General features: G+C 36.7%; 2 protein-coding genes across 5 annotated transcripts in view; one reads left to right on the forward strand and one right to left on the reverse strand.

Annotated features, from left to right (window-relative positions):
- Positions 1–15,061, reverse strand: part of IKZF3 (IKAROS family zinc finger 3) — a 91,552-nt gene extending 76,491 nt beyond the window's left edge. For both annotated transcript variants that reach the window (XM_077853092.1, XM_077853091.1), the window contains exon 1: positions 14,853–15,061. In XM_077853092.1, coding sequence (XP_077709218.1) covers positions 14,853–14,859 — 7 coding nt within the window. In that variant the 5' untranslated portion in view covers positions 14,860–15,061. The remainder of the gene's footprint in view (positions 1–14,852) is intronic.
- The window catches only part of ZPBP2 (zona pellucida binding protein 2), a 46,024-nt gene extending 19,650 nt beyond the window's left edge, over positions 1–26,374 (forward strand). Inside the window, exons 1-8 of one of the 3 annotated variants that reach the window (XM_077853094.1) lie at positions 18,999–19,210; positions 19,365–19,430; positions 20,904–21,029; positions 21,882–22,043; positions 22,677–22,895; positions 23,531–23,613; positions 25,164–25,344; positions 25,922–26,374. In XM_077853094.1, coding sequence (XP_077709220.1) covers positions 19,162–19,210; positions 19,365–19,430; positions 20,904–21,029; positions 21,882–22,043; positions 22,677–22,895; positions 23,531–23,613; positions 25,164–25,344; positions 25,922–26,016 — 981 coding nt within the window. In that variant the 5' untranslated portion in view covers positions 18,999–19,161 and the 3' untranslated portion in view covers positions 26,017–26,374. Of the gene's footprint in view, positions 1–18,997; positions 19,211–19,364; positions 19,431–20,903; positions 21,030–21,881; positions 22,044–22,676; positions 22,896–23,530; positions 23,614–25,163; positions 25,345–25,921 lie in introns of those variants that run through there. The other 2 variants (XM_077853096.1, XM_077853095.1) reach the window with 2 other exon arrangements.
- The last annotated feature ends 421 nt before the right edge of the window (positions 26,375–26,795 follow it).

The raw sequence follows: 26,795 nt of genomic DNA on the forward strand, positions 1-26,795 counted from the left end.
AATAAATTAATTAAATTTTTAAAAACTTAAATGTGAAAGTTAAAATAATTAAATTTCTGGAGGAGGTTATTTTTATGGCTTTAGAGTAGGCAAAGTTTTCTTAAATAGGGCATAAGAGGCACTTAATCCCAAAAGAAAAAAATTGATATATTTGTCTTAACTAAAGTTAAGAATCCTATTTATCAAATAGATGAAGAAAACAAGCAATTTACAAACTGGGAGAAAAAATTTGCAATACACATCTGACAAAGTACATGTTTCTTTTTTTTTTTTTAAGATTTTATTTATTTATTCATGCGTGACACCACAGAGACAGGCAGAGGCATTGGCAGAGGGACAAGCTCCCTGTGGAGAGCCTGATGTGGGACTCGATCCCAGGACCTCGAGATCACAACCTGAGCCAAAGGCAGATGCTCAACCACTGAGCCACCCAGGCATCCCAAAGTACATATTTCTAAAATATTTGTTAAATGTCTATAAAATCAACAAGAAAAAATACAAACAACCCAACTTAAAAAAAAAGTAAAGAAGACTTACAGAACTTCAGGAAAGAGGATATCCAAATGGTCAATAAACAAAGGAAAAGGTATTCAACATCATTATTCATCAGGAAAATGCAAATTAAAACCACAACGAAATATCCACACACCCATCAGAATGGCTAAAATTTTAAAAACCGAAGACAATAACAAGTGTTGACAAGATGTCAACTGGAACTCTCCAACATTGCTAGTGGGGTGGTAAACTGGTCCAACCACTTTGGAAACTATCTGGCAGTATATATCAAAGCTAAATATACACTTAACCTATGACCCAGAAATGCTAGCCCTACATCTATATCCAAGAGAAATGAATGAATGTATGTCTACTAAAAGACATGAATATGAATGTTCATAATACAAACACTGGAAACAATCAAATGTCCATCAACAGTAGAATGAGTATACAAATTGCGGAATATTCATATCTTTTAATAATAAAAAAATAAACTACTAACAAATGTAACAATGTGGGTAAATCTCAAAAGTATGTTGAGGGAAAGAAGCCAGACACCAAAAAAGTACATATTGTATGATTTCATTTATATAGAACTCAAGAACAGGGAAACTGATCTATGATGATAGAAGTCTGAATAATGTTTAACTCAGGGCAAAGGGGGCATACCAATTATAAATGAGCATGAGGGGGATGCCTGGGTGGCTCAGCAGTTGAGCATCTCCCTTTGGCTCAGGGCGTGATCCCCGAGTCCCAGGAGTCCCAGGATCGACTCCCACATGGAGCCTGCTTCTCCCTCTGCCTGTGTCTCTGCCTCTCTCTCTCTCTCTCTCATGAATAAATAATAAAGCCTTTTAAAAAAATAAAATAAATGTGCATGAGGGAACCTTGTGGGGTGATGCAAATGTTCCATATCTTGATCAGAAAGATGTGTATATAAGGTAAAAATTAATCAAGCTATATAACTTAAGATATGTGTACTGCATAAGTTATTCCTTAATTTCAAAAAAAATCTGTTGAATACTCAAATATATTCAAATATCTAAAATCATAAACCTTAGAAACGCCATTATATCCCTATCTTCCCACTTTTGAGAAAAGTGCATTTCAAGGTTTTCTCATGATTCTTTGTTTTGTTTTTTTTTTTTAAAGTTTTATTTATTTATGATAGTCACAGAGAGAGAAAGAGAGGCAGAGACACAGGCAGAGGGAGAAGCAGGCTCCATGCACCGGGAGCCCGATGTGGGATTCGATCCCGGGTCTCCAGGATCGCGCCCTGGGCCAAAGGCAGGCGCCAAACCGCTGCGCCACCCAGGGATCCCTCTCATGATTCTTTGTAGAAGAGTACAGATTATATCTATACCAATCATCTACTAAATGGGCAGTATATTTCTTAAAAATTCTCACAGTGGGGATCCCTGGGTGGCGCAGCGGTTTGGCGCCTGCCTTTGGCCCAGGGCGTGATCCTGGAGACCTGGGATCGAATCCCACGTCGGGCTCCCGGTGCATGGAGCCTGCTTCTCCCTCTGCCTGTGTCTCTGCCTCTCTTTCTCTCTCTGTGACTATCATAAATAAATAAAACTTTAAAAAAAATTAAAAAAAATTCTCACAGTGAAGAAATGTATTTACATGGCATATGTCAAGTAGATATGAAGATATTTTCAGTGATAGTTAATACTCTGAGAACTTCTCTGAGAATTGAGATTTCAAGATGTTTCAATTTTGTTCCTGGAGGTTTTTTAGTTTTAGTTTTTTTTTAAAGATTTTATTTATTTATTCACGAGAGATACAGAGAGCATGCAGGGAGCCCTCTGTGGGACTCGATCCAGGGACTTCGGGATCAGGCCTTGAGCCAAAGGCAGATGCTCAACTGCTGAGCCACCCAGGTGTCCCAGTTTTTTGTTTTGTTTTGTTTTGTTTTTTAATAAAGTTAGGCTACAGATAGTGTAAGTGTCTTTGCCTTTGGAAAACAAAAACAAAATAAATCTCTTGATCCATATTTCTCTCCACCAACAGCCCCACTTATTTCTCTGCTTCTCTCCTAGCTAAACTTCTGGGAAAAATGATCTGTATCCACATTTCTACTTCCTCTTTTCCCATCCCTCCTTTAACCACTTCAATTTGGTATCCATTCCCACCACTCCACAGAAACCACTTTTGTTAAGGTCAATAGCAAGTTTTATGTTGCCAAAACCTACTCATATTTTTCTCCTCACTTTACTTGATTTTTCAGCAACATTCAACTGACCACCTACTTCTTCATGAAACAGTCCTATTTCTTGAATTCCATTATACCACAGTCTGTGGGCTTTCTTCCTATCTTGCTGGCTGCTCCTCTTTTGCTGGCTCTTCCTCCTCTAGCTGACCACCTAAATTAGATGTTTCTCAGGGTTCAATCCTGAGTCCCCTTCTTATGCTAGCTCCTCTCTTTAGGTGATCCCATCCATTCTCAGGGCATTAAATATCATCTATGTGCCGAAAATGACCAAATTTCTATCTCTAACCAAACCTCTTATTTAGAGGAGAGGTTCACCAACCATGTCCCTGATCATTAATCTCCATATTAGCACTCTTTTTATTTCCTTCATAGCACTTACATAATTTTAATTTGTTACTTACTTGGTTTCTTTTTTTTTTTTTTTTTTTTTTGGTGTGAGGGAGTCTTTCTTACCTGACTGCAAATTCAATGGCAGCAAAAGCATTGCCTATTTTGTTTACCACTATATTGCCAATATTTTGCATACATGGCACATACTAGGCATCAATACATATTTTTTAAATGAATAATGAAGATTTCTGATTTTGGGGTTGTGTTATAAATGTAACAAGACAATTGAAAAATAAATATTATAAAGCTTTTTGTTATTCAACTATCTTTTAAAATCAGTATCTAAATAAAAAATATATTCTAGGAAAGCCTGGGTGGCTCAGCGGTTGAGTGCCTGCCTTCGGCTGGGGTCATGATCCTGGAGTCCTGGGATCAAGTCCCACATCGAGCTCCCTGTATGGAGCCTGCTTTTCCCTCTGCCTATGTCTCTGCCTCTCTCTCTCTGTGAGGCAGAGAACAAATAAAGTAAAATAAATGAATAAATAAGTAAATAAATAAGTAAAATGAATAAGTAAAATATTTTACTCATGAATAAATAAGTAATATATTTTAATTATATATATTCTAAATACACATATAAAGATGATCCAACACTACTAATCCAACATGTGCTATGAGAGTGAGGATAAGCTGCACTGATACTTTTCAAACTGTGGGCAATGCTTATAAGACTTTAATGTGCACAAGAATTCCCTAGGAATCTTGTTAAAATGCAGATTCTAATTCAGCATGTCTGGCCCAAATTCTGCATTTGTAACATTTGCCAGATGTTGCTGATGCTGCTGGTCCACAGACTAATTTTAAAATAGTATAGGGTCTAGAGGGTCTAATTTTAAATTAGCAAGGGTCTAAAGGATCCTTGTAAATGATTTATGTACTAAAACAAACATTTGCTGGGCCTCAACTTTGTGTCTAGTACTTTGCAAAGTGATTTTCATACACATTATCTTATTTAGGCTGTAGCTGTTCTCTTGTAGTACAGTAAATTCAGAGACGTTTTCAACCTTACCAAGGCCAAGTGTCCCCTTTTTATTTTTTTATTTTACTTATTTTATTTATTTTTTTGTGCCTTGTCATTATATTTATTCATGTCACAAAGGAAACAACACGTCTAGCAAGTGTACAGCAATGCTCCATCTAACAGAGCTTCTGAGATTTACAGCCAGACTCATGTGCCATCTGATATGTACTCCAAGTAAAGCTGGTTAATGATGACCATGAGCAGGTGCAGCACTCCTGATTTTATAAATGATGAAGCCCATCAACTCCATTCATACCCAAATCTCCTGGTAAACTTGAGTAGAGTAGGGCTTTATGAGGACCAAAACTTTTTAAACAAGGCTTTGAAACATCTCGGCGCAAGACATCCAGCTCAGGGGGATCCCTGGGTGGTGCAGCGGTTTGGCGCCTGCCTTTGGCCCAGGGTGAGATCCTGGAGACCCGGGATCGAGTCCCACGTCGGGCTCCCGGTGCATGGAGCCTGCTTCTCCCTCTGCCTATGTCTCTGCGCCTCTCTCTCTCTCTCTGTGTGTGACTATCATAAATAAATTAAAAAAAAAAAAAGACATCCAGCTCAGGCCACCCCAACTCACATTTAACGATCTGGAAAGAAGCATTCCCCTTTTAGAAAAATATGTTATAATACCTCTTTTATAATCAGAATTAAATATAGCCTATCCATACATGTAAGCTTTTTTCTTCTTTTAAAGACTGATTTATTTACTTGAGAGAGAGAGAGAGAACGAGTGGGAAGGGCAAAGGCGGAGAGAGAGAGAGAGAATACCAAACAGACTCTGCCCTGAGTACAGAGCCCAATGTAGGGCTTGATCCCAGGATCCTGAGATCATGACCTGAGCCAACACCAAGAGTTGGAGGCTCAACCAACTCTGCCACCCAGGCACTCCTGCAAGCTTTTAATAAAGCCACATCTGTCATATAAAGGTGAAAATGATAATAAAATAATTTGTATCTCAATATATAAGTATACTAGCACAATTATTCTAAAAAACATAATAATAAGGTAGTCAGATGTATTTGTAGAATCACCATGAATGCAAGAGCTAAAAATATAGAAAGATACAGGTTGCATCAATAATGCCAAAAGAGCTTAGCTCTGAACAGAACAAAGAATCATTGCCTCCTCATTTATACAGTAGTTGCATTCTTAGACAATTTAGATTGTATTGAAACCATGCAAAAATACTTCATGTTTATAAATAAAATGGAGTTGGGTTCTGGCAGTTATTAGACATAAAATGTCACTGATTTTCAGAATAACAGAAAAATTCCAACGTGGAATGAAGAATGGCTTCCTAAAAGGGATGGCATTTGCAATAGAATATGGCAAATGAATAAAGATTTCAATGGGATTGTAGTACTAACACTGTTGGGAAGTCAGAAGTTGGTTTGGGTTGGAGAGACGAATTCATTTTTGGACTTGCTGGGTTTGAACAGCATTAGAAAATGGGAAGTTAGGAAAAGTAATGCAGGTTCAGGGAACACTAAGCAATCAGAATAACATTAGAGGACAGAGGATATCACTGGCAAAGGTATACTGAAGCTACATTGTGGATTATCTTAAATGCCCTACTAAGAAATTCTTAAAATGGTTTTTCAGTAGAGGAATAACTTGATAATATTTTAGGAAGATCATTCTGGCAGCAATTCTTAAAATGGACTGAAGAAAGTAAGTCTAGATACAGGGTTACCAATAGAAAAGAACATGTAACAGTCTGAATCTATAGTTTTCAAAATGTGTTCTATGGAATTCCAGGGTTCCAGAGGGCTGCCACATGTGCCAATCTGTGTCATAAGGAAAGGGCCAACAGTTAGGCAAGCCTAGCAGTAGTCTGTTGCTCTCTCCCTCCTCTCAACTGGAACATCACACTTGCATCTGCCCCACATAAGATTTTTGTATAAAAGGGTATTCTGTTAATAAAAACATTTTTTTTTCTTTTTGTATGTGTCTCAACAAAATTCTTGTTGAACTGTGAGATGGACCATGGACTACCTCAAGGAGTCTTCATATAATATCAGTGTCATTGTATAGAGTTCTAACCACAAGATCCATAAGCATTACATTCATTCTTACTATCAACTTTTTAAGTCATTATTTGTCCCATTATAGAGAGTATGTCTCCATCCCTAAATTAGATTATGTGTAAAAATTCCCTGGGTTTGCTTAAGTTTGGAGCAAATAGGACCATATTAAGTCACTGATGTTTGCAATGGAAAACTGTGGAGTCCTTTGAGAATCTCCAATTTTATAAATAAAATAAGAGATTATTTATTTATTTATTTATCTCTCTCTCTCTCTCTCTCTCTCACACACACACACACACACACACACACACAGAAGCAGAGACATAGGCTGCAGGAGAAGCAGGCTCCCTGCAGGGATCTCGATGTGGGAACTCCATCCTGGACCCCTGGATCACACCCTGAGCCAAAGAGAGATATTCAACCACTGAGTCATCCCAGGCATCCCTCCAAATTCCTTTTATTAACGTGTGCATGGATGCCGTTGCTTAGGCTAATATAAAAGCTATATACTTGTGTACTTTGGTTTCTCAGTGCTACTAATTCAAATTTGAGGTAGGACTTCTATATACATTACCCTATTTAAATCTTTACAAGAACCATAACATTTAGAAATTTCCACGTATTATTGTATTCCTTAGGGTCACTCGTAAAGAGTCAAAACAGCTGGTTACATTCGTAAATGCCAAGGGCCTATCTTATACTGAAGTACTGTTTACCAAACAAGTTCACAGTCTTATTTCTAGAATGCATGATAAATGTTAAAATGGTGACTCATCCTAATTCTTTTACTGATTAATTCTGGGGAATTTTGTCTTTATAGTCGCAAGAAGTGTATTGGTCAGGATGGTCCATAAAGTCTTTTGTCTTACTGAAATGATTCTTAAACCAAGAAAAGTCAAGAATCAGTGGTTTATACCAGTTATGAATAATCTCTCTCACCTTGTCCCCTTAAATCCACTGGCACACAACTGCTTTAGACAAATATTTCTTGTAGGCCAATGGGCCAGCTATATCTCAAGGTTTGAATGGTACAGCATAACATCTATGGTATCAAAATGAAGTTAGGAAGCTTAGTCTTAAAAAAGGAAGTTGTAGAGCCAAAGGGAACAGGGATTAATTTCTAATAGTCATAATTGCTACAGAACTTGCTGAATCTTAGACAATACTGGCTTCCAGAGACAACTTGGTTAGAAATGCATCTTCTATTCCATTAGTTTTAAAATATTTTTTTGAAGAAGCACTTCATTTTTCAAATGAAATCTTACACAGATTGCCATACATAAAACAGATAAAAAGGTATCTTAGTAGTATACAATACAGTAAGTTCAAATACATAATTACTGATGAAAGGTCAAACAATGAGGACAGTAAGCCTGTTTTAATAAACAAAAACTAAAAATCTATAGATACAGATGAAACTTACAGCTTTACATCAGCTTGAAACAAATACATTATTTCTGTATTTTGTCTTATTTGTCAATATGAAAAGAAATGACGATGCATATATATATATATATATAAACTGTTACCACCTGCAAGTGTTTCACCTTTTCAGAATAATTTTTTTTAAGATTTTAAAAAAATTTATTCATCAGAGACACAGAGAGAGGCAGAGACACAGGCAGAGGGAGGAGAAGCAGGCTCCATGCAGGGAGCCCCATGTGGGACTCGATCCCAGGACTTGGGGATCACACCCTGAGCTGAAGGCAAACGCTCAATTGTTGAGCCACCCAGGCATCCCTTCAGAATAGTTTTTAATTTATTCCCTGAAATTTGGAAGAAGATGGTAAGTAATCAAAGCTGAATCACTAAAAATATCTAACAAATCTTCACATTCTTTAATTCTAAACACAAAAATCAGACAAGTAACCAAACCTTACAATAAGTACTCTAAAAATTTATAATATATAATCATGAGGTACCATGCTGCACGTTCTTGTTACTGAGCAGTTCATTACTACACTGTGGCAAAAGCATGTTCCAAGCACCTTAGCTTGAGCCTTTATGAGCACTTAGTTAAACAGAGGAAATAGAAGAGTTAATGATGTTCTTACTTAAATAATTTTACATGAGCAAAACATGCATGGGGAAAAAAATACGAGTACAGAACCACAATCTTACTTGTCACATTTATAAAATGTTAGTATTTCAAAGAGTTTCAAAGAGTTAAAAAAGTTTTATTTTGAGGTCAGAGTATGAATTTATACATTGAATAATCCTCAACGCACCAAAACTTGGTAAATGATACTCAAAAAAGTCAAATGAAATTTAACTCAAGTTAGCCTCTGATGCACATCTGTGGTACTATCTACATGTATGCAAACATAAAATCAACTATTAATATTAGTGAGTGAATTCCTAATTACAGAGATAAAGGCAAATTATAGCAAAAATGATTAATTGTTAAATATAAAAATTAGTAACTTTCAGTTTTAAGACTGGACCTGTGATATATCAACTATGATGTAACTCCACATCTATAAAAAGGCTTGTGAGCATGATTTTTTCTCATATACACAGACTCTACATGACTATTACAGGAAACTATTCTGATATGCCAAATATTCTGATAAATTAATAGTCTTTCAAATAGATATTACTCTGCAAGTGAACTGATAGTGCTGTGAACTAGAACTCTAAGTGAACTACGTTGTCAACTTTAAAAACCAAAACATTTGTTATAAAGAAATGGTTTATCGTGGAAAGTGTAGTGCTTCCCTGAAATAAAGAATGTAGCAAAAATATTAAACAAATCCAAAAGTTAGAAGGCACTATATTATTTTGCTCGAGTAGAGCCAATATTGGATTAGAAAAAGATGGTAGTATTCATATTGTTGGAGTTGGCCAACACCCCAAACTCTTCTACCAAACGTTTAACGGCACCTCTGACAAATTAACTAGCAAAATTAACCATTTTCTTTTTTATTTTATTTTATTTATTTATTCATGAGAGACACAGAGACATAGGCAAAGGGAGAAGCAGCCCCCAAGAGGAAGCCTGATGTGGGATTCAATCCCAGAACTCTGGGATCACAACCTGAGGGCAGATGCTCAACCACTGAGCCACCCAGGTGCCCCAAATTAACTAGTTTCAATGTCACTATTACCTTACTCTTTACCTTTAAAGCTGAACAAACAAACAAACAAAATAAAATGACCAAATACATAAGAAACTCCTTCATTAATTTATTCAATTAATATGACTAGTTTTACTACGTGCTGAGGAGTGGGCTGATGATAAAAAGATGCCTACATTTTGTAACCTAACAGTCTAGAAGGGGCTACAGGTATATTAACTAAAATAAGCAAGAAAGCAGAGCCCAGCTGTCCATCGACAAATGAATGGATAAAGATGTGGTATATATATATATATACGCTGGACTCAGCCATCAAGAAAAAAAAAGAAATCTTGCCATTTGCAACGACATGGTTGCAACTAGAGGATATTATGTTACGTGAAATAAATCAATCAGAGAAAGATAATTATCATATGATCTCACTCGTGGAATTTAAGAAAGAAAACAGGCTAACAGATATTATATAAGACTGATGAATCACTGACCTCTACCTCTGAAACCAATAACACATTATATGTTAATTAATTGAATTTAAATAAAATTTACAAAATAAGTAAGAAATCTAGTTACCTTTAGATTATTAAGAGCTACAAGTAGAAAATATAGCTTTGTATTGTTTCATTGGTGATGTTATTGAAATATTTTCAATTTCTCTTATTTTAAAAAAGTTACCTGTATAAATGCACAGATAATCTGATGTGCCAAAAAATTTCATCTCTAAGAACATATATTAACAAATATAATTTTGGGTACATTGCCAATTCTTTCGACATAAAAAGTCAGGAGGTAAGCTGGTTTTGAATTTTTGACAATGAGTAAAGAGTACTGTTCCATAAATGCATTTTATTGTTTCATATCCATTATTAAACACCTAATTTTTTATATCTCCTAAGTGGAACACATATCTAATATAATACAGGATAAACTCCATATTACTTTGATTTATTCTATACCACTTTGGACTCTAAGAACTTTAATTTTGGATGCAGAAAGCAGATCTCAATTAAGGCTGAAAAAATACCCCACTCAAAATCACTGGGGACTAAAGTGTTTTGATAATTATATAGTAATAATAACTAATAGTTATGCATAGGTAATATCTCAAATAATCTACATATAATAGAAATATAATTGGTTTCATTATTTTATCTTTTTTTAGTGATTAAAAGACCTTAGAATCATCCTTATGTTTTTAATTATTACAAATATACAGTTAGTAAAGAGTTGTATTTTTAAAAGGCTAGATAGCAGAGTGATCTCTATGTCTTTGTGATGTTTAGGATCTCTTTTCACAATAATTAATGAATCCTTAGCATTTAAAAATCATTTATTGAGCACCTACTACAGGCAGGTTTCTGTATTAATCTCTCAACTCTTCTCATACAGCTTGAGTCAGGAGCCAACTAACATTGGATGTCTGATAAAAGATCTATGAATAATCTTTTAGGGGGACACCTGAGTAACTCAGTGGTTGAGCATCTGCCTTTGGCTCAGGGCGTGATCCCAGAGTCCCAGGATCAAGTCCCACATTGGGCTCCCTGCATGAAGCCTGCTTCTCCTCCCTCTGCCTATGTCTCTGCCTCTCTCTGTGTCTCTCTTGAATAAATAAATAAAATATTTAGGAAAAAAAAGAATGATCATTTAGTCCTACATAAGGAGTATATATAGTTAATATAATGAGAACTTTATAATAACGTATTAGAAAGGTATCAGTGGAAAGTTGTATGCTAATTTTATGGCATCATCTATATCTTACTGATTGAGAAAGCAAATTTCTGCTCATATTTGATCCATATTTTAATGAACTAATATGTGATCCTAAAATCTGCTGATATAAGTTTAATAGGAATTATTTGACTTTAGGGATAGTTTAGCCAAAAGAAAGCAATTACACTTTTGTTTTCTTGGCTTTCTTTTTCTGTTATACCATTTAATTAAGTACTTTTAAAATTTTCTGAGTTCTATCAAAGAATTGCTAGCACCAATTTCCTACTCATAAAAATTAATTAAATAAAAGGCACAATAATAAACATAAGAAAAATTGTTTTTCAGCACTATTTTCTTAATTGAATGTAGCAAACTCTAAGGGTCTTTTATGAACCAGGAATTATTCCTGGCACTGAGCACACAAAAATAACACAGATTCTCTGCCCTCTAGAAGCTTAAAGACCAGTGTGAGAATAAACATTTAAATCAATAAATAATTTCAATACAATTGGTAGAAATATGCACATAAAGGAAAGACTCAGCCTTTAGGTGGAGGGAGGTGAGGGACCAGTAAGGTGACCACCAGAAGTCAACAGAGAAGTTCATCAGAAGGTCTGCAGAGCCTTCAGGGTGATGATGCTCTGAGCAGACTTCTTGGATGAATAGGCTTAACCATGTAAAGAATGGAAAAATTTAGTGAAGACATGGAAGTGTGAAATAGCATGTTGGATCATAGGAAGCACAAACAGGAATTTTCTAAATTATGTTCTATCAAGATCCTGTGGTCCTTCTGTAGCTTTTGTTCCTTTGAACTTTACCATTTCATCCCTTATGCTCATAATGGAGGGCTACTAAACTCCACCATCTGAGTCTATATCTCTGTAAAACTCAACCATCCAAAGCATAGAAAGGAATTTAGAAATGAAAAATGGCTTCCACAAAAGCCATGTGGTAAGAAGCAGAAGCTGACATCAAGAAGGAGACAAAATTTGTTTAATAACCCTGGAATATTTAGCGTAGGGGCATTCAGCTCTGTAAAGTTAAAAACCCCTGTGAGAATATATTATAGAATAGTAATACATTACCAGATGGTCAGAATTGTGACCCAGGGTCACCAAGATAAAGTTATCTCTTGTGTATCTTGTTTATAAGATAGAGGGTTGTGTAATAAATACAATTTGAAAGATCTCTATCCAATATTGTTTAAATAGAAAGGTTTTATAATAAATGAGAAACATGTCAATACCTATGAAATTCATATTTGTGAACCACCTCATTTCTCAACCATAACAGATAGAAGAAATACTGTTATTACAACACAAATAACAAAATTTAGCAACATCAAGAGTCTTTGGATAGAAAATATTTAGGATCACAGATTGTGAGAAAAGAAAAAAGTTATAGCTTCTGATTTATTATATGTATCAACTTTTCATTTTTACATGACAAAATTTCAATTTCAAAAGCTTATTTCATCTGACATCTTCACACATGGAAAGTCTCAATAAATGTCTGTTGAAGAATAAACTTAAAAAAGATTTCATATGCTGTTGGAATGCCTAACTAAACAGCCTCACATTTAACAATAAACTGTAGCATGTTAATTTGACCACCATATTAAGGCAGAAAATAAAGGTATTCCATAAAATATTCTACTTTCTTATATTGCCAAGAAATGAGAGGTACACACTATTGGTCAAATCTCTGTATATTGAGGCCAAAATGTCAAGATAATATAAATATATTTTAAATATTAAACACACAGGCCAGATGAGTCAATCTCAGGTGGCTATAATGAACTAGATATTTTACTACTTCAACTACTCTGTCCTCAAGGACCTGGTGTTAGAACAGCCAAATTCACATCATTAACCTTTTTTTTTTTTTTAATTTAATTTTTTCATTTAAGTGTTGAAGTTTTTGCACTATCCTATATACCATCCATCTCTATGGACCTATAAATTTAATCTAGACATCTAAAATCACAACTGATCACTGCCTATATTCTATATTCCATTTCTTTCCATTTATAGTTTGAACATTCTAAATCAAATTCTCTACAAGTTTTCATTTCTTTCTTTGATTCAGAGAGTCTTTATTCAGGCTTATCTAAAAGTCTTTGTTAGGGGCATTATTATCCCAAATTATGCTATTTAGTTAATAATTTATTTCACATTAAATAAATGAATTTAGGAGTATTAATATTTACAGGGAAACACTCTAGCTTCCACAGATTTACACTATTCTGTATGTTAGTCTGGAGAAGTGAAATGATTAATAATAAGAAAAAATAGGGATCCCTGGGTGGCGCAGCGGTTTAGCGCCTGCCTTTGACCCAGGGTGTGATCCTGGAGTCCTGAGATCGAGTCCCACATTGGGCTCCCTGCATGGAGTCTGCTTCTCCCTCTGCCTGTGTCTCTGCCTCTTCTCTGTGTCTCTCATGAATAAATAAATAAAATTCTTTAAAAAAAAAAGAAAAAATAGTGTTGGATATTAATTTATAACCACAAAAACAAATTCAGTAACTTATAATAATCAAAGCATGAGTTTTTTAAATTATTTTTTCATAGTGTACAGTGACCTAATTTTTTCCTGTTCTTGGCCAACAAAACCTTTACATGTTAACAATTACACTTCATAAACTTCATTTTTAAATATTCACAATGTCCATTTTTAAGAGCTATTTTTAAGCCCCAATAATTAAAAAATTTAAAAGCATAGTTTTCCATAAAAGAAAACACCTGAGGGATTATTCATAATGGTCATTTTAAAGTTTCCATATCCATACTAAACACATACTGTTCATTGACTTGTTTGGCATTCTATCTAAAAAGAAAAAATTTATATGGGCCACGGCAGTTAGAAAGATTGTAAGCACACCCATGTACAAACTGAGGATCCAGGATCATAAAATTGCACTCAATTATATTGCGGGGGGTGTCTACCACCTGTATCTTGTGTTCCAGAATATTTAATAAAATTTAAATGACTTCATATACTCCAGACTTAGAGTTGCCAAAGATCAAGGTTCATTGACAACAGAAGATCCTTTTATTTTTATGAAAAAAAAATCCTATGCTATTCATAATATGTATCAAATTAACGTTTTCATTAGGTGTCAGTATCTCATTAAGGGAATGAATAGGTTTCCCACAAATTCTGATCTTCGAAATATCACCACCTTCCCCAATTTGAAATGCAGCTGCCATTTTCAAGGTTTTACAAACACTTGTTGAAAAGACCATTAAGAAGTTTACAACTGTAGTGTGAAATTTTAGTTTTCCTAAGTAAGTATCTACTGGAAAGTTTCTGAGAAGTTAGGATAGTTTCATGACTTTAAAAATTAATTCACATGAAACTTTTAAATTGAGCCTGATTTTTGCTTTGGGTAAAAAAGGATCATTAGAAGACAGAGTTCCAAGAACCACCAGTGCCAACCACTTAAAAAATTTTACCTTTCCCATATGACAGCATTTACTCTTACAAGAAAAAAAGAAAAACTTTCACATTTCATTCTAAATAAGTCACTCAGATTAGCATAATTCCAATGGACACTTGAGGCCATGGATGAAAAAAGCATCCAAAAAGATCAGTGACTCCAACCTATGTCTGCTGCCATTTCAGGGATGCCCCTTAAGTACTCTTCCTCTGCATACTTCGAGTCGACCCCTCATGTCTGACAACCCCTAAGACACAAAATTGAGAAGTTATCACTTTTCAAAGTTAGGTGGGGGCTGGGAGGGGGGCAATATAAAGAGACTTATGAGAACCAACACGCTTTGCCTTCTGAAATTCCTCTTATTTACTCTTGACAAAAGAAATAAATAGAAGCAAAACTGAGATTCAGAAAGAACTCTCCCTGCTGCGTGCACTGGTTGAGCTTTTCAAAGACCCCTTAGAAAAGAAGCGGGCTGGAGGCTCACCTTCCATCTCGCCGGCGGGCTGGGCTGGGTTGGAGCTGCGCTCTGGCTACCCGGCGGCTCCACGTGCTCCTGCCGTCGCCGGGACGCAGCGCGCAGCTGGCGGGAGATTCCCGGCGCGGGGACTCCCCGGGATCCGGCCGCCGCGTCGGCGCAGATTGAAAGGGGCAGGAGCCGGCGACCCGCCGGTGCGCGGGGTTACAGCGGCGCTGGCTGGCGGCGGCTTTAAAGCACGATCGTCGCGGAGCGCCCGAGGTTCCGCACCTCCAACCCCCTTTTGAATGTGAAACCCAAGAACCAGATAGGATAGAAATGGCGCATCAGTAAATTGTCCCAAAGTGTCTATCTAATAAGGATAATAGATGGGAGAGTAATACGTGGGAGGAGGGGAGATCTGGATCGTTTTCTTACAAGTTTAAGTTCAAAGAGGTTTGTCTTAAATTTAACAAGATCTGGAACTTTTGGTCTAGATTAGGGGATGATAGCCATGAATACCGTCAAAGAGAACTCACTTCCTTCGAAGTATTATGTTTTTCCTCCTCTGGGTTTTTCTTTTCACATGATAATTCCTGGTTCACGTTTTCAGAAAATTCTAAGACAGCTCAAAAGAATTTGGGCACTTTTATCAACTTAACTTTTTCATTTCGGGAAGCAAAAATTCTCTACTTTTGTTTTCCCTTCTGAGAACTACTTGCCACCACTCACAAAATACTATGCACTCTATTTACATGTTTGTTTTCTACTCTCCGCCTTCTAAGTGGGATCTGAGCTTACAAAAATACATATACATACATATAATGTATCAGAAAAGTAAGTAAAGAGAATTAAGGTGTGTGTGTGTGTGATAAGATAGTTAATTAACTCAAAGATGTTACTGCACAGAAACATACCAGTCAACATCTTTCCCTAACATCCTTCCCGCTTTTAGAGGTAAAAGCATAAGTTTGACTGTAGGAAAAGGAAAGAGGAAGTGCCTATACAACATTTTTTTCAAAAGCAGAATTTTTCTTTACATTGAAGTCTAAGGGACGTTGTTCTGGTGAATCCTTATAAAGATATCTATTGTGTTGAATTGGACAACATGTGAATGATTCTCAAAAAGGCAACTTCCACCCTTGTTAGAAAATTATATTGTTACTGTATAAAAATATATTACAGGCTTAAGGTTGTGGGATGTGCACCAGCAGAAACCCCACACTTACAAGTTAAAGTGTACATGTTGTGATTTTATGAATTTTAGTTTATTTTTAATATGCCTTGGTATAGAAGGTCAACATACATATATGTGTGTGTATGTGTGTGTGTGTGTGGTGGGTGATTTTTTTTTAATGAGTAAATAAACACATTGGCTTTGTTTTAAGATTATGACACCATGGTAGTATCTTGGTAGATTGCATGGGTTGGAGTTCCACAGGATGATATCAATTTTGGAGAAATACTCTAAACACCAGGTCTAATTATAGTATTGAAAGGGGAAATTTGTTGTTTGTTAGTTTCTAGAAGCAAAAATAGCACATCAAAAGTAGCAGAAGAGGAACTGTAAAATTTCACAGGGATGGTTTAAGGATGAATAGTTATTTGGTTATTAAAAGGATGTAAAAACTGTTATTATACTTAAGCAGTGGAACGTGTTACTACTCTGTAAGTAATTAGTTCAAAATGGAGAATTTCAGACTCCAGAGAATGGTACTTAAGGGAATAGATAAAAAGTAGATGGATGAAATAATTTATATAGCTACTCCACCGTTAAGGAGGTGGAGCATAAATCCCCACTCCTTAAATATGGGCTTCCTATAGTGACTTCCTTCCAAAGAATACAGTATAAAAGGGACGGAAAAGAGTAATTTTCACGTAGAGAAACCTGACAAACACTACCTTAGCCAGGTGATCAGGGTAACATCAACAGTGATAAAATGTGTTGATAGTATGTACCCTTAATGTGATATAATGGGAATGGCACTTTATAGTCTTCCACCCCAAAATCTATAGCCTTAGTATAATAAGAGAAAACACCAGTCAAATTTTAATAGAGAGGCATTCTACAAAGTATCTAACCAGTTAAGGTCAGGTAATGTCATCAAAATTGTCATTAACTTTCAAGGTTATCAAAAACAAGAAATGTCTGAGAAACTGTCACAGCCAAGAAGAACCTAAGGAGACCTGAGGACTTAATGTAGTGTGGGAATCTGGATGAGATTCTGGAACATGAAAAGGACATTAAGTAAAAACTAAGAAATCTAAATAAAATGTATACCTTATTTGATAGTAATGTATCAACTCTGGTTCATTAATTTTGAGAAATGTACTAATGTAAGATGTCAAGAGTAGGGAAAACTAGGTGGAAGTGCACAAGAACTCTGTACTCACACTTTTTCTGTAGATCTAAAATGATTCTACGATTAAAAGTTTATTTTAAAAGAATGCACGGGTCCTTTCAACAAATAGCTACTACTTATTTGGTTAAGTCTCTTCTCACACTATTCAAAGTTTATTACATGGGATTTATAAGGATCTATTAGGATTTATAATGTACTTTGACTAAAGCTGGAATGGCGAACTGCTAGGGAATTAAAGATAATGCCTAAATTTGTCTTCATTATCACTCCCTCAAGAAGGAAGGGAACAGTTGAGACTAAACCATGAATCTAGACACAGTAACTGCCATTGGGTGGATCTGACTCACCGAATCACATCTCATGGTTTAAGCTATGTAGGTATAATTAACAGTGACTAAAAATGAAATTACTGACAAAGGTTGCTCCTGGACTATCTGAGATAGTCCAAGTACTGACTTGGCTCAAAGGAAATAAAACTGAAAACTCTTGATCTCACCCAAAATAATCATTCTGCACCCTGTCTGAACCTTGGTCTCTTTACCCATCAGCCTACTCAAAACCACCCCAGAGGGTGTCCCGCTGCTAAGAAATAGACAACAAACAGGCCACCAAACTGGTATCCAAGAAGGAACCATGAGCTCTGTGATCTTGACTCATCTATCATCCATCCCTACGGGAAAAGCATCCCTACTTGGTGGATCTTGCCTTTCAGCTGGGCCCGTTTTCTTTTTTCTTTTTTAAAAGATTTTATTTATTCATGAGAGACAGAGAGAGAGAGAGAGAGGCAGAGACATAGGCAGAGGGAGAAGCAGGCTTCTTGTGGGGAGCCTGATGTGGGACTTGATTCCAGGCTCAGGACCACGACCTCAGTCAAAAAAGCAGAGGCTCAACCATTGAGCCACCCACCTGCCCCTTGATTGGGCCCATTTCCAAAAGCAAGGTTAGTTCACAACCCTAGGTAAATTTGCATGGGGGTCTCCCAACACCCTTCGATATTTGATGTGAAAAATAGAGGTGAGGGCAGCCCGGGTGGCTCAGCGGTTTAGCGCCGCCTTCAGTCCAGGGCGGGATCCTGGAGACCAGGGACCAAGTCCCACGTCGGGCTCCCTGCATGGAGCCTGCTTCTCCCTCTGCCTGTGTCTCTGCCTCTCTCTGTGTGTCTCTCATGCATTAATAAATAAAATCTTAAAAAAAAAAAAAAAGAAAGAAAAGAAAAAGAAAGGTGAAATGTTCCTCTAGTGTGGGAAGGGCTGGAAACGCCTTCTTGGCACATGAGTGGCTCTTCGTTTTTGGGGGGAGGGGTACAAAATGCGGCTAGGTAAAAATAGGGTGGAAGAGTTTGGAAAAGATGCCACACACAACTTCAGGCAGAATTCATGAGGAGCAAGGAACGGGAAATTCGCACAAGCTCTTTGCTTCCTACTAGGAGGAAATTCTCACATGCGTCTCCCTCCCTCCGATTCTAATGTAATTGCATCCTTATTCGCCTTACCCCATCGTCCCACTTGGGATCCACAGTGTTCCTCTGGTGGATCGCTTCAGCTTCCAGAAAAGGAAGTAACTGAAACGCGAAGGCTTGGCTTCTTTAACATTACCCTTTCCTTAACTTGGGAAGGGGCGTGGCTACTCAGAGAGCTCGGTCACAGAGAGCGCGGGAAAATGGCGCGAGGCGCGAGGCGCTCACACGAGGGTAGTCGCGTGCACACGCGGGGTTGAGGCGCTCGCCTCCCACGCTCGGGCCCAGCGTGCGCCCGCTACCTCCTGCGCACGCGCGCGCGCACGCGCGTGCAAGGCCCCAGAGCGCGCATGCGCTCTCCTGCGCGTCCGCTCCCACTGTAGCTAGGGACCGGTAGGGGAGCTGACCCCGGCGGTTTGCTCCGCTCTGTGGAGGAGAGATGGGGAGGCGCTGGGCCTGGGCTGAGGTAGGAAGGAGCCCGCCCCTCGACGCCTCCCGCGACGCTAGCCCCTGAGCCGTGATGCGAGCGTGGGTCCTACTCTCCGCGGTGCTCTGGTACCTCACTGGAGGTGGGGCTCCTCCCGTCTGCCCCCCTCTCCCCTGTCCCCCACCCTCAGTCTCGCCCCTCTTCCCAGTCCTGCCCGTTCCGCTTCACTTTGCCCTGCCCCACTCTGAGCTCCCACTCTTCTTCTACCTGAAGTCACTGGTTTCTTTCTTCCACAGTTGGATGGCAGCGTTCTTCTGAACGCACCGGGAAAGGCTTCATTTATGGCAGACCCGGACACCCAGGTACTGAGGATCTCTTCACCTGAAGAGTCTATCAGAAGAGCCTGGTGTGCAGTGGACCTACTAAAGGCTCTTCCAGCGGAGGGAAAGGGAGAGAAAGTTCATTGAACGTCCACCTGGTGCTTGGCACTCGCGTCATTTCATCCTTACAGCGATGCCTGAGTGTGTATCATCTGGCCTAAAGCCACGCAGCTCGGATTCATTCCAAGATTTTCTCGATGCCACCTCACTGCCAGGCGTCTCCGCTGCTTTGCAACCTGCGAGGCCCACTCAGAGTCATTTCCAGGGCTGCAAGTCCCTCTATTTGGAGCTCCTACAGTCCTTTTTTTTTTTTTTTTCCTAAAGATTTTATTTATTTATTCACGAGAGATACAGAGAGAGAGGCAGAGACATAGGCAGAGGGAGAAGCAGGCTCCCCGCGGGGAGCCCGATGTAGGACTCGATCCCGGGATCCCGGACCGGGATCACGCAAGGCAGCTGCTCAACCAATGAGCCACCCAGGAGTCCCTCCTACACCTCCTTTAAGGCTCAGCTCCAATGTCCTTTATCACTGTGATGACTCTTTCCCACACTCTCCGAGGAAAATTAGTCACGTAGCTGACTTTTAGATAATTTGGGGCCAGTTCACGGCATTTGTCTTATTTTGGGATCTCTCCGTGTTTGGAGCCCCTCTTTTCTCCAACACCCAAATTGTGGTTTGGTGTCTTCTTTTAAAGTTTAGGACCCGGCATTCAGTAGACTTTCTTTTCTTTTTTAAGATTTTATTTATTTATTCATGAGAGAGACAGAGAGAGAGGCAGAGACAGGCAGAAGGAGAAGCAGGCTGCTTGCCTTGAGCCTGATGTTGGACTCTATCCCAGGACACTGGGATCACGCCCGAGCCAAAGCAGACACTAAACCACTGAGCCACCCAGGCATCCCTCAGTAGACTTTCAAATCAATATCTTGTGGGACTGCATTGGTTCTAAGTAGAGTATTGCTGCCTCTACTAGATTTGAAACAGAATAGGTAATTACAGAAAACCTCTCTAGTATGCCCCCATGTAAGTTTAATTATTGTCCCCCAAAGAGGGCATTTGTAGATAAATATCAAGTTCCTTTTAGGGATGACAATGATCATCTTGAGAATAGTTTCACAACCAATTTCAAATCATTTTCTGACCTGTAAATTGATTCCACTAACCCTTCAAAAAATTGTGATTTAAGTAAGTTCTGAATCTGTGCATTAAGATGAATCAAATATATCATGTACATTTTTATAATAAAACTATAATATCACAAAAAAGAATATGGACTATCAGTCTAGAGTTTTAAAAAAATAAGGAATTTATGTTAGCATTCTCAATGTTATAATGATACGCTGATTTTCAAAATACTGAAATTCAAAAAGAACTAATCAGTGTGTCTTTGGGGCCAAAATGTTAGGAACTATATTTCTTAATTTAATTTTGCTTTATATTATTTTATTTTGTCATAGTGAAAATATATGTAAAATTACATCACAATAGCCCAATCCTTGCCTGTATGGATTTTAGACGTGCTAAAAAAGAAACAGTGGACCCCACCTACTTATGGATTGGGCCTAATGAAAAGCCATTAACAGGTAATTTATTTGATCTTAGTATCTTCTTTTTAAATGATGGGGACTTTTTTTTAAAAGAGAAAAGCACTGTCACTTATTGGATAGAACAAACTGAAATTTAATTTCAACTGCAGTTTCACTTGCTCCATATTTAGATATAACATCGTATCTTCATCTGTGCTTTATTTTCTCTTTATGAAAAAACTGAAGCAGTAATTTTTGTATCCTACTTCCCAGAGCTATATTAGTTCAAAAGTTTTTATAAAACCTAAATATTATCTTTATAGCATCTATATTGGAGATAAAGTATCGAATATGTAATTCTTCATGATGTTAGAAGAGTGTCTTGGAATATTAGCATTATTAATTTCTGTCTTATGTGAGGAAATTGTTTAGTATGACAGAGCAGTGTGATCTCATTTACTAAATTGTCAACATAAACCAATTGAAATTAAAGGCCAAGAAATGAGCTAAAGTAAACCAAACAATATATATCTATCTATATATATTTTTTAAGATTTTATTTATTTACGCATGAGAGACACAGAGAGAGAGAGAGGCAAAGACACAGGCAGAAGGAGAAGCAGTCTCCATGCAGGGAGCCCAACGTGGGACTGGATCCCGGGTCTCCAGGATCACGCTCTGGGAGGAAGGCAGCACTAAACCACTGAGCAACCCAGGCTGCCCCCAAAATATATTTTAAAACTGTACTTATGTGGTTTTCCAGAGAGTAATAACAGAATTAAGATTTTTTTGAATTCTTGAAGTTAAATAGTCCATTTTTTCATTTTTGTATTCATTTGTAACCCCAAGTTTGCTAAATAATATTTGAATTGTTATATGTTAAATAACTAATTTACTATTTCTGTTTAGTAAATGATCGAATAAATATAACTAAAACAGGAAAGCTGAAGGTGAAAGATTTTCTGGAGGCTTTGTCTGGACTTTACACGTGTACTCTTTCTTATAAGACTGTCAGAGCAGAAACCCAAGAAGAAAGTATAGTAAAGCAAAGATATGACTTTCTGATCTTTGGTAAGAATATGGGCACATTTTAACTTACACATTTAGCTTGGATAAGAATTAAGTGAATGGTCTCCTCATTTAGTGAAAATGAGTCTGTTGTATATAATCATCATGACTTACAGAGTATTTTAGCATATTTGACCACACAAACTCTTAAATTGACATCTGGATAGTGTGTGTCCTAAATAATCCTCTTTCAGCCTCCTGCTTTCTACCATCTAGGTGTGCATGCACAATCTACTTTATCACAATTTGCCAGGTAATTTAAAACTGATGTTTAATTCTATAAAAGCAAATCGATGATCCTTTTCACTGGCCTGTGTTGACAACAGTGACACTTTCTGCAAATTAAGACATTTCTCCATCTTATTTTTTTTTGATACTGTTAACTTATCTATACATTCAGCCATTTCTTCTCTTGTACTGAGTAGATAACATTCCAGATGAAAACAACCTTTTTTCATTAAATTTACTAGTTTTGTGTATTTTTTGAGGACAAACTGATAAAACATTTTATTAGATAAGTTTCTATGTTGATTTGCAAGATTAATGTGATTTAATATTACATGTTATTTGCAAATTGTTTGGTAGAGGAAATTAATGGTAAGCACAATTGTTTTTATTCTCATCTTTTTTTTAAAGCCTATCGGGAACCTGATTATTCATATCAGATGGCTGTACGTTTTACCACAAAGTCTTGTGAAGGAAGATATAATGACCTGCTTTTTAGAGTGCTGAAGAAAATCTTGGATAATTTAATCTCTGATTTGTCATGCCATATCATAGAACCATCATATAAATGCCATTTTGTTAAAATTCCAAAACATGGCCTCCTACATGAGCTATTTATAGCTTTTCAAGGTAAAAAAAAAATTAACACTTCTTTAATTTGAGATGTCTTACAAATAGTAGGCATTACAATATTTGTTAAGCACTAAAGTGTAGTGTTGATTCTAGCCTGGTTAAGGTTTTAAAAATGAACAATTAATTATTTACCTTAACAGTAATATATTGTTGCTTATCTTTTATTTTTTGTTCATTTTATTTTTTAAAATAGGGTCAAACCCAATGTGAGGCTTGAATTCACAACCCTGAGATCAAGAGTTGCATGCTCTATAGACTGAGCTAATCAGGCACCCCAATATTGTTACTCATCTTTTAGAAGTTGATATCATTTTATACATACTATGCAGCTAATATTTAATTTATAAATTCTTATAAAATTTAATTTGTATTTTTTAGAAGAACTTAATAAAAGGGTGGAACAAAACCAAATTTATTTCCATTCATTTTAAAGCCTTGTAGTTACTTTGATTAGCCCCCAGATGGAGTGAAATCATAATGTATAAATTATTCAAATTGTACACTTTATTACTAGGATTAGATAGTTTAAACACATGCATGCATGCATACTGAATTCAGCATTTAAAGCTTTATTGGAATGTTTGGAATTTTTTAGAATTCTTTTGTGAAGATATCATTTTTTTCCTCTCCAGTCAATCCTTTTGCACCAGGGTGGAAAGGTGCATGCAAGGATTCTGTTGATTGTGAAGATACCACTAATCATAATATCCTCCAGGTGAGAATTTCAATGTAGGGGGAAAGTATTTGAATAGTTAAGAAAGCTATGTAAAAATTTTTGTAAATATTTCATTTTATTAATTTAAAAGTTTCTTCAAAAATCGATTTTTCCATGTTGTATTTATTAATAATAGGCATTCTAGCAAGTAGATTTAATTATTATTTTAAAAAATATGAAGCATTATTGATTTTTGTTTCAGTTTTTTATTTTTTTTTAATTTTTTTACTTATTTATGATAGGCACACAGTGAGAGAGAGAGAGAGAGAGGCAGAGACACAGGCAGAGGGAGAAGCAGGCTCCATGCACCCGGAGCCCGACGTGGGATTCGATTCCGGGTCTCCAGGATCGCGCCCTGGGCCAAAGGCAGGCGCTAAACCGCTGCGCCACCCAGGGATCCCTGTTTCAGTTTTTTAAGCAGAGATTGTGAGAGTCTTGCCTATTTTAAGATGTTTTGTTTTGTTTTGGAATAATACACTTAGAATAATACATAGCTCCCCAGGTTAATAGTACGTATTTTTTCTCTAATGGAAGAATGGATCCCTGGCTTTTGTTTCTCAAGTGGTAACTAAGCAGCAACTTGAAGAACAGCCCCACAATCATGTAATCCTAGGTTAAACCAGTAGTTCTTCCAAAATTGTATCTATGTTGGTCATAATAGTTGCTTTCCCCTCTGCCATTCTCAGAGGCTAAGGACATAGTCTAAAAAATTACTCTCCTGATCTAGTCCTGACCCCATACCCTTAATATTGTGCATGGCTGGGATCCCTGGGTGGCGCAGCGGTTTGGTGCCTGCCTTTGGCCCGGGGCGTGATCCTGGAGACCCAGGATCGAGTCCCACATCGGGCTTCCTACATGGAGCCTGCCTTCTCCCTCTGCCTATGTCTCTGCCTCTCTCTCTCTGTGTGTGACTATCATAAATAAATAAAAATTTAAAAAATAAATATTGTGCATGGCTTATGGAAAGCATTCAGTTAATATTAGTTATTATTAAACTCTGTTTTCAGGGGCACCTGGGTGGCTTAGTGGTTGAGCATATACCTTTGGCTCAGGACATGATCCTAGGTCCAGGGATCGAGTTCTGCATCAGGCTCCCCGCAGGGAGCCTGCTTCTCCCTCTTCCTATGTCTCTGCCTCTCTCTGTCTCTCATGAATAAATAAATAAAATCTTTAAAAATAAATAAATAAAGGCTGTGTTAAAAAAAATAAAATAAAATTTACATCATTGGTTTCTAATACTGATTAGAGAACAGTTTTGGTTTCTATTTTGTTTGGCTCTTTGGAATTAGAAATAATGAACTCTCATGGAGTAGACATGCTGCAAATAATTTAAACCTCAATTTAATTTTTCTTAAATATTGTACATATGAACTGACAATTGAATAAGATCAAGGCTAGATTAATTTTAGTATTAACACAACTTTTCAGGAATTCATCTGTTGGATATAGCATGATATGCTTATACTATGTTTCATTGCCTCTGATACAGAGGGATAAATTTGGTTCACAGTTTAGTAATTGTACTTCTTTCTGGTATTTTAAAATCTTAGGCAAGAGATCGGATAGAAGAATTTTTCCGGAGCCAAGCATACATTTACTACCACGACTTTAATAAAACTATACCTGCTATGCACTTTGTGGACCACAGTTTTCAAGTAGTTCGTTTGGATAGCTGTCGTCCAGGCTTTGGAAAAAATGATGGTCTACACAGTAATTGCGCTAGCTGTTGCGGTAATTATAAAATATAACTATCTAAATATTTAGGTTATGTAGTCAGAAGAATAGATGAATAATTACCTTAGGATTATTGAATATAGTGGTTCTTTCACAAAATGTTATATTTAGTTAAAGGGAAGTAAAAATTCAAAGTCTAAATTTCTAATTATAAGTATCTTTATGTATATTAATTCTTCCTAATGCATTCTTCTGTGTTATAAAACATTTCCATAGTGTTCTGAGTTAAGCTGCTATGCTATGAAGGAAAACAACAGAATGGTCCTACCTAGGAAACAGAGTTGGAAATAGAAACTAGAAAATTAGAAATAGGAACTCATAAATGGGGCACTGCAGAAGAAGCTGTAAAATGCTGATTTTAAAGGGAAAAATAGGATCCTAACTTTCTCCTACCTTTAAGATCATGAAATTACAATGTTTCAAACTCATAATCTTCCACAACTTAATTGGTGAACATTACTCAGTATAATAAAGGTATAGAAACACTGTGATACTGAAAGCAGATTTATATTACTGGTATAAAATACCTCTAACTGAAATGATGGTAATCTACTCCGTGTTTTTTCCTCTGCAGTGGTTTGTAGTCCTGGGACTTTTAGTCCTGATGTTGATGTTACTTGTCAGAACTGCGTTTCCGTCCGTATTTATGGAGCTAAATCTTGTGCATAAACTTCAAACAAAAATTGTAATATGAAGACTAGAGGTGAAAGTGTGTTCCTTGCTTGTGGAGGTGGGGAACATAAGATAATTTGTTCACATCCCGGAGCATCAAAGATCCATTAAGTAAGATCAGTAAGACCAAAACATTGGAAAACATACATTTTAGAAACTTTAAAAAATAGTTGACTTGGCATTTCTAAGAAGGAATTTAATATCTCCAGTGTACAAAGGAAAGTATTAGCGGATGTTTTTCAATGAAATATGTTTTGCTGTTTAGAAACTGAATCTGTTGCTCTGTACTTAAGACTATATTAAGGTCAAGAAGAGTAGCAAAGGATAACATAATAAAAACTTTATACTTTCTATATATTAATTTGTTTGAAATCACTCTGATATATGATATAAAGGCATGTATATTACCTTTGTAATTAGAACCAAAAAATTTATTTCCTTTGGTCCCTTTGCTTTTAGTTTGTTTTTAAAATAATTTGTTTTGAAAATACAGTTTCAGATTTATAGATAACTGAGCAGATATTAAATAGAGTTCTGTATACCTACTCCAGCTCATGTCCCTCACCCTTCCCCAATTTCCCCTACTGTTAACCTCTTGCATCAGTGTGATACATTTGTTACAATAATGAACCAACATTGATACTATTATTAACTATAGTTCATAGTTTACATTAAGGTTCATTCTTTGTATTATACAGTTCTATGGGTTTTGACAAATGCATAGTACCTTGTGTTTACCATTACAGTTTCATACAGAATAGTTGCACCACCCTAAA

This window comes from Canis aureus, chromosome 16 (genome assembly GCF_053574225.1).
Source record: "Canis aureus isolate CA01 chromosome 16, VMU_Caureus_v.1.0, whole genome shotgun sequence".
NCBI lineage: Eukaryota > Metazoa > Chordata > Mammalia > Carnivora > Canidae > Canis > Canis aureus.